The following is a 7,881-nucleotide window of genomic DNA, read 5'->3' on the forward strand; positions in this document are numbered from 1 at the left end:
AAACAACGTGGTGGCTGATTTGACTGAGCGTTTTGAAGTGGAGGCTGGCTTGACTACAGTTTTTTACTGGGGGCCTTTTTTTATTTCACGTGTTCTCGTAGTGCTTCCTGTCTGGTAAAGAGACTAAACAGTTATTCAGACTAAACGTGTAAAGATTGTTTTGTTGTTTTTATTGAATGTTGCAGTAAATTTCAGCCTGTGATTCATTTCAATATAAAACTGCCTATCTGTTAAAACTTAATATGTATAATGATTGTGATTAGAGCACGTGGTGTGTTAGTATCACTATGATCAGGTCACTGCGACCCAGAGCAGGTAATAAACTACTGCAGATTGTGACGTTCCTCCTGACCTGCACCACTGCTGAACATAATCGGTGTGTTTTCTACTATCAGATCTTCTACAGAACCAGAAGGTGCCTCATAAAACCAGCAACACACTTTAGATCTTTCAACACTGCTGAGAGGATTCAACACTTTAATCAACACCATGGAGCGAACAGTTAGGTACAAAACTTTATTCTCACATCAAACTGATCTTTAAACACTCGATTCTTCTGATTTCCTCACGTTTTCTTCTAAATGTAAATTAAAATTCTCCTCATGAGAAAACAAATTTCATTCATTTCTTTTTAATACCTTAAATCACAAGTAATTCATGAAATACTTTAAGGATTCACAAATTCTGCAGTTTTTATTGTTTTATTGTATTTATAAAATTCTATATTTAGGCAGAAATCTTTTTTCCCTTACAATTCGTGCAAATTAATGAAAAATTACAATGTAAAATACAGTGGTTTTGATTTGTAGTTCATTTGACACCAGGTTTGATGAATGTGGTTGTTAACACATACTTGTTCTAAAAGATGTAGATCAAGTAAAATGATTGAATTTATATATATGTCAGTTAAGGTTTTTGTAGTCAGATGTTGCCTCACTTGATATTTTTGGGCTTAAAGATGAAAAGATATATATTATGGTTCAAACATATTTTAAAGAAAAGATTTCAGGTTGACTCATCATGTTATTGACAGTTTTATACTTGTATTATGTTTTTATGATTTTATATTTAAGTTTCTAGAATATTTCATCATTAAATATAAAATTTTTTAAATACATTCATCACAAGCCAGGGCCAGTCCTTACACTTTGGACACTGCAGTTAATTATTCCTTCTTTTTTGGGATCTTGTTTTTAAAGTAGTTTCTGTGTTTCTTTCTGCAGGTCGTGGTTAGCGTTCGCTCTGCTGATAGCAATGCCCCTCAGTTCTGTCTGCCTGGATAAACTTAACATGTGTATGACCGCCAAACACCAGAAGACAGAGCCGGGTCCAGAGGGAGAACTTTATAAGCAGGTAACTTGTTTTGTAAGAGAGTGAAGGTTCATGTCTTAGTCATGTGTTTTAGGTGGTAATACAATGGGTTTAAGGTTAACCAGTATCACTAACACACCTGGCTAATCATTATCATTATTGCTTAGCTGATCCAGAACCTGCTGAGTGTACAGCTTCTTCTGTTCCAGCACAGTTCATGTGGTTCCTAGAACATAAAGTTGATGAATGTTCTGAGAACTGTTTTAGACCAAAAAACATTCCTGGAATGAAATTCTGTTTTATGTGTGATTGTAAACTTGAATACATTTACTTCAAGTCATTTGGGAAACTGAAATCTTCAAACAAAATTGCCACTCACTGGATGTGTAGCTCCCAGGAGATCAGCAGCAGATTCTGAGAACCTCAAACCAGCCTGTCTGTTACCAACAATCATGTTTCACCCAATATTTCTCACATCAGATCTTTTCTTCGTTCACATTTGATATGAAGACGATCAAGCTTCTGATTATCTGACGCAATGATTATCCAAATTGTGCTGCTGCTAAATGACAGATTGGATCGTCATAATTGAGTTCCTATTAAAGAACTTTATTAACATTTACGATTCTTTAAAATAATTTTTTTTAAAGGGAAAAATTCTAAGCATATTTTTGCCTTTATTCTGCGCACTGACCTGGATGGAGCTGCATCAGCGAGTACAGAGAAAGTTAAGAATGGTGCTCAGTGGGTCCAGATTAGGCCAAAACTCACATGCAGAGCAAACTCACATGCAGAGCAAAGTATAGGTCTGCAATGTCATCTTTCACCCCCACTAGTATGGCACACCCAGCTAATGATAAGGCCGAACGTGGTGCTCAAAGGCCACAGTGTAACACCAGATATGAACGTCAGTCTCAGTCAATGCATTTGAAAAACAGATTTAAACCTCTGCAATGACACACAGCAGTGAGCATGATATAAAGAGAACCAAATAATTTCACATCAGGTCCCTGAGCTACCACCCAGCCTGCTGCTCCAGCAGACACCCTTATTTAAGAGGACGACTTTTAAGTCAGTGGAGATCAAGGAATTAATAGTTTACTGTCTCTGACCTGAATGTTGCTGCTGATGTTCCTGACTCTCTCTTTCTTTCTCAGTGTTCACCGTGGCATGAGAATGCATGTTGTACTGCTAACACTTCAGCTGAAGCTCATGAGGATAACTCCTACCTCTACAACTTTAACTGGAACCACTGCGGCACCATGAGCGACAAGTGTAAAAGCCATTTTATTCAGGATACCTGTTTCTATGAATGTTCTCCTCACCTGGGACCTTGGATACAACAGGTACGCGTGTACCTAACAACAAAACTGGATATAATTTATTTTTATCTTCTTAGTTTGAATGAAATGTCAGTCTAAAAAAGTGTAAAGGGTTTGATTGTGTAATTGTGTGTGTGTGTGTGTGTGTGTGTGTGTGTGTGTGTGTGTGTGTGTGTGTATATGTGTGTGTACAGGCTGATAGTTCCTGGAGGAAGGAGCGTATTGTTGATGTTCCTCTGTGTTTGGAGGACTGTGAGAGTTGGTATAACGACTGTAAGGACGACGTCACATGTAAAGAAAACTGGCACAAGGGCTGGGACTGGAGCTCAGGTAACACCAGGTCCCTTTGTAGCACCCCTACAAAGGGACTACACTACACACTTTAATAAGGCCTTTAGGGCAGGACCAGATCTTACCCTTTCAAAGCTTTAAGATCATTTTTTTCTGTTAACCACTGCTTTGACCCCACTCTTCCTTTAGTCCACACTTTTTAAAACCGTTTGTAATAAATTGCATTTAAACACATTAAACAAGCTATTGTAATGTTTTACACTTTTGTTTTAAACACAAATCCATAAATAGATTATAAATAATTTGATATTTAAATAATTAAAGCAAAGAGCAAACTAGAAATGAATAGACTGCTTTACCGTATGTATTTGTAAAATGTATTTAATGTTGTATAAACAGTACTGGTCAGTAAATCAGAATCACATTCTGCTTCCTCTACATTAATAACATGGAACTGTTTTTATTTGGTCTTTTTAGGGACTAATCGGTGTCCTAAGGACGCTCAGTGCCACAAATGGACCGACATTTTCCCCACAGCTCAGAGCATGTGTGAGAAAATCTGGAGCAACTCGTACAAGTACACCACCTACACCAAAAACAGCGACCGATGCATGCAGATGTGGTTCACAGGGCCGAACCCCAACCGAAAAGTCGCAGAGTTCTACCTGAACCACGGCACTCAGACTGTCACAGCTACGACAATCAGCATCGTGCTTTCGCTCACTCTGCTTCTGTTCCTGCACTGGAGCTAAAATAAAAACCAAAACAAAACAGTTGCTGTTTCTTCTTCAGTTCAGTTCTGTCAGGATCAAGAATGTGGTGATCTGAGAACCCTGTGCCATAACTAAAACGAATGAAAAAGCCTATAAAAATGTAAAGCTAATGTTAAACCATGACGCTGAAACATTTTAAATATTTACGGGGGAAAAATCCCCAGTTATTTCAAAATGAATGTAAATTGAGTACTGTAATTGCAAGGCCACTCTATGGTACAACAGGTATTGTTGGTTTTGCTCTAGTCCAAGGCACCAGGGACCTGGGTAAACCTCCAGAGAAGTTAGGTCTCCTCATATCAGCAATAATATGCTAATAGGTGGGTTGGCTGCCTGCTCCAAATTGCCCCTAGTGGGTGTACCGAACCGAATGACTAAACTTTCTAATGTGTTAGACCTGAGACAAGCGAATGTAACGCAGTAGTTGTGAGGCTCCAGTAGGTGGCAGTGCAGTACTGCTTTCTGATCAGGCCGAGGCCGTGTTCCAATCTGAAACTCATGCCAGGATCACTGGGCACATGGCATAAATGCATCCTGGATAGATTAATAATGCGTTTACAAAAGTAAGCGTACAAAGGTTGGAGGTAAAAGTCGAACCCAGGTTGCCAGGAGCTTGAAGATGTGCTGCACCTACACTACCTGCAGTGAAGCCACACTGCCCTGAAAGTAAATGTATAAAGATTTAAGTATTACTGCTTAATACTTTTAATACATTAACATTTACATTTTCAGCATTTAGCAGACGCCTTTATCCAAAGCGACTTACATTACAGTGTATAGTCTGAGCAATTGAAGGTTAAGGGCCTTGCTCAAGGGCCCAACAGCAGCAACCTGGCGGTGGCGGGGCTTGAACCAGCGACCCTCTGATCACTGGTCCAGTACCTTAACCACTAGACTACAGCTTACCACATTAACTGGGCGGCACGGTGGCTGAGTGGGTAGCACTGTCGCCTCACAGCAAGAAGGTCCATGGGTTCGATCCCCAGGCGGGTCGGTCCGGGTCCTTTGTGTGGAGTTTGCATGTTCTCCCCGTGTCTGCGTGGGTTTACTCCGGGTGCTCCGGTTTCCTCCCACAGTCCAAAGACATGCAAGTGAGGTGAATTGGAAATACTTCATTGTCCATGACTGTGTTCGATATAACCTTGTGTGTGAACTGATGAATCTTGTGTACTGAGTAACTACCGTTCCTGTCATGAATGTAACCAAAAGTGTGATGTTAAACATGATGTTAAAATCCTAATAAACAAACAAACCACATTAACTACACCTTACCAGCACCACAGTAACCCGGTGCACAAAACTATCCTAAAGTTGAAATAAAGATTTAGCTTGTGTTATGGATTAAACTCCTCCAGTGTTAAACAAGTTGAGTTTTTAAATATGCTTATTTTCATATGCATGTATTTCAAACCATTAAAATGTTTTTTTATTTACAGTTTATATTAACACAAGCAAAAGAGGCGAGATGTGTCATTGGTCTTATTGCTAAATAATAAAAACAAAACCAATTTACAATAAAAACTACAATATAATCTACATGTGTGATTCATTAGTCTGCTGTAAACACAAGATTCATACCAGTGGCTGTCGTGACTTTTTAATGGGACTCTTTCAACTCATAAACTTGAAGTTTATAGTAAAATATGTGTTTTCCGCTAGTAATTGCAAGCTTGTGGTATTTTAATGTGCGCATAGTTCGTAAATAACATTTCATAAAGGGCCTAAAGTAGCAATAGCAAGATTTTCCTCAGATGTGTTTCCTTGTTAGATATAACAACTACCGTTCAAGACAACTGGTTCAGTAAGACAGAAACAACATCTAATAATAAACCCTACAAATTAATCAAGTGTATTTTTATTACTATGGAATACGTTTGTTGGCTCGGTGGGTAGCACTGTCGCCTCACAGCAAGAAGGTCCTGGGTTCGATCCCCAGGCAGAGTGGTCCGGGCCCTTTCTGTATGGAGTTTGCATGTTCTCCCCGTGTCTGCGTGGGTTTCCTCCGGCAGCTCCGGTTTCCTCCCACAGTCCAAAGACGTGCAGTGAGGTGAATTGGAGATACAAAATTGTCCATGACTGTGCTTGATATTAAAACTTGTGAACTGATGAATCTTGAGTGATAAGTAACTACCGTTTCTGTCATGAATGTTTGTTTGTTTGTTTGTTTATTATGATTTTAACGTCATGTTTTACACTTTGGTTACATTCATGACAGGAACGGTAGTTACTCATCACACAAGATTCATCAGTTCACAAGGTTATATCGAACACAGTCTTGGACAATTTAGTGTCTCCAATTCACCTCACTTACAGTCTTTGGACTGTGGGGGGAAACCGGAGCACCCGGAGGAAACCCACGCGGACACGGGGAGAACATGCAAACTCCACACAGAAAGTGTGGACCGCTCCACCTGGGGATCGAACCCAGGACCTTCTTGCTGTGAGGCGATGTCATGAATGTAACCAAAAAGTGTAAAACATGACGTTAAAATCCTAATAAATAAATAAATAAATAAAGTAGCAATAGCAAGATTTTCGTCAGATGTGTATTCTCATCAGATATAGCAACTGCCGTTCAATACAACTGGTTCAGTAAAACAAAAATAATATCTAATAATAAAATCTTGAAAATTAAAGTATATATTTTATTAAAGCAGAATAATTTGGTGTACTGCGTTTATTGGATTGTTTGTGCGTTCAAGAATGATTTGAATCTGTTTAGATTAGATTAGATTCAACTTTATTGTCATTGTGCAGAGTACTAGTACAGAGCCAGCGAAATGCAGTAGCACCTAACCAGAAGTGCAAGATAGAGATTATTTACATATAATACAGTAAAAAAAGTGCAGTAGTGACCAGATAAGTAAAAATGAAGGTGCACATATTAAAAACAGTAAACAGATAATGGTTGTACAGTGTATATTCGGCGGCACGGTGGCTTAGTGGGTAGCACTGTCGCCTCACAGCAAGAAGGTCCTGGGTTCGAACCCCAGGTGGGGCGGTCCGGGTCCTTTGTGTGGAGTTTGCATGTTCTCCCCGTGTCTGCGTGGGTTTACTCCGGGTGCTCCGGTTTCCTCCCACAGTCCAAAGACATGCAAGTGAGGTGAATTGAAGACACTAAATTGTCAAAAAACACTGTGCTTGATATAAAAACTTGAACTGATAAACCTTGTGTAATGAATAACTACCGTTCCTGTCATGAATGTAACCAATGTGTAAAACATGACGTTAAAATCCTAATAAACAAACAAACAGTGTATATTCGATTCGATTCATATTCGATTCGTTTATTCTCCGGTGAAATTCGTGTTAAACAGTCGGAGTCGATTCTGTGGCGTGTTTATAACAACATGAATCAAATCTGACATAAAGAATCAGTGAATCGGAACCGAATGAATCGAATGGCACATCGCTGGAAAGTAGAGCGTTAGCCGGTGGCTAACGTGAAGTCTGAGGTCCAGACAGAACAAGAAGGAAAGTTTTATGGTTTGATTTGATTTAACAGTTTACCGGCTGGATCGGAGCGGAACGCTGAAATGACGCCTTTAAACGCTCACCAGCGACTTTTGGTGTGACTTTTAGCTGAGTTTGATGACTGTTCGTGTAGGTGGAATGAGGACTGAGTCGGTTAGCCTGTAGCTAATGGGAGAGTGTGAGGGGAAAATTGGAAGTGTGGTGTCACTTTCCTCTCTGTTTACTTGTGTGTATTAAAGCCGGGATAATTTCACTCCGCTGTGGGATTATATATATTATAGATTAGATCTATTCCGATGGCGGGCGGGGGAGGAGCGGCACCTCCGCTCTGGTATCACCGGGATCTGAGCCGCGCTGCTGCGGAGGAGCTGCTGGCCCGCGCCGGCCGAGACGGGAGCTTCCTAGTCCGGGATAGTGAAAGTGTGTCCGGAGCCTACGCCCTCTGTCTGCTGTGAGTACCATTCTTACCACTTTAACAACATATTTTATAATAAAATAGATTGATTTGATCTATCTGTATCATGAATGAAGTCTTTTTATGTGTGAAAAACAAATCACAACACATCCAATGTCACATTCTCAGTGGAACTGATTGTACAGCACGTTGTGTAAAAGTTTACAGTATATAGATTTGTTTACTCTCAAATTATTGTCTGCTTTTCTGTGTTTTTTATTTATTTATTTTACCCCAGACTCATTTTGGTGTCAAT

At 39.7% G+C, this 7,881-nt stretch overlaps 2 protein-coding genes across 3 annotated transcripts in view; both read left to right on the forward strand.

Moving 5' to 3' along the window:
* Positions 1–211: 211 nt before the first annotated feature.
* On the forward strand, positions 212–3,697 carry folr (folate receptor). 2 transcript variants are annotated; one of them, XM_063017186.1, is made up of 6 exons: positions 212–315; positions 396–506; positions 1,224–1,353; positions 2,469–2,657; positions 2,828–2,963; positions 3,402–3,697. In XM_063017186.1, exons 2-6 carry the CDS (start codon positions 490–492, stop codon positions 3,674–3,676), a joined length of 747 nt encoding a protein of 248 aa, XP_062873256.1. In that variant the 5' UTR covers positions 212–315; positions 396–489; the 3' UTR covers positions 3,677–3,697. The 2 variants fall into 2 exon arrangements, with proteins under 2 accessions (XP_062873256.1, XP_062873257.1); XM_063017187.1 differs by having other exon boundaries at positions 396–501.
* Positions 3,698–7,133: 3,436 nt separating this feature from the next.
* The window catches only part of inppl1a (inositol polyphosphate phosphatase-like 1a), a 27,104-nt gene continuing 26,356 nt past the window's right edge, over positions 7,134–7,881 (forward strand). The window contains exon 1 of the mRNA XM_063017138.1: positions 7,134–7,622. Within this exon, the coding sequence (XP_062873208.1) occupies positions 7,468–7,622 (155 nt within the window). The 5' untranslated portion in view covers positions 7,134–7,467. The remainder of the gene's footprint in view (positions 7,623–7,881) is intronic.

The sequence above is a fragment of the Trichomycterus rosablanca genome, chromosome 20, assembly GCF_030014385.1.
Source record: "Trichomycterus rosablanca isolate fTriRos1 chromosome 20, fTriRos1.hap1, whole genome shotgun sequence".
NCBI lineage: Eukaryota > Metazoa > Chordata > Actinopteri > Siluriformes > Trichomycteridae > Trichomycterus > Trichomycterus rosablanca.

What these genes read in the sequence shown, in the direction of transcription:
- folr (XM_063017186.1), top strand. An exon ending in TGGGACCTTGGATACAACAG is followed by an intron (nt 2,658 to 2,827) that starts GTACGCGTGTAC and finishes GTGTGTGTACAG; the next exon opens with GCTGATAGTTCCTGGAGGAA. An exon ending in GGGCTGGGACTGGAGCTCAG is followed by an intron (nt 2,964 to 3,401) that starts GTAACACCAGGT and finishes TGGTCTTTTTAG; the next exon opens with GGACTAATCGGTGTCCTAAG.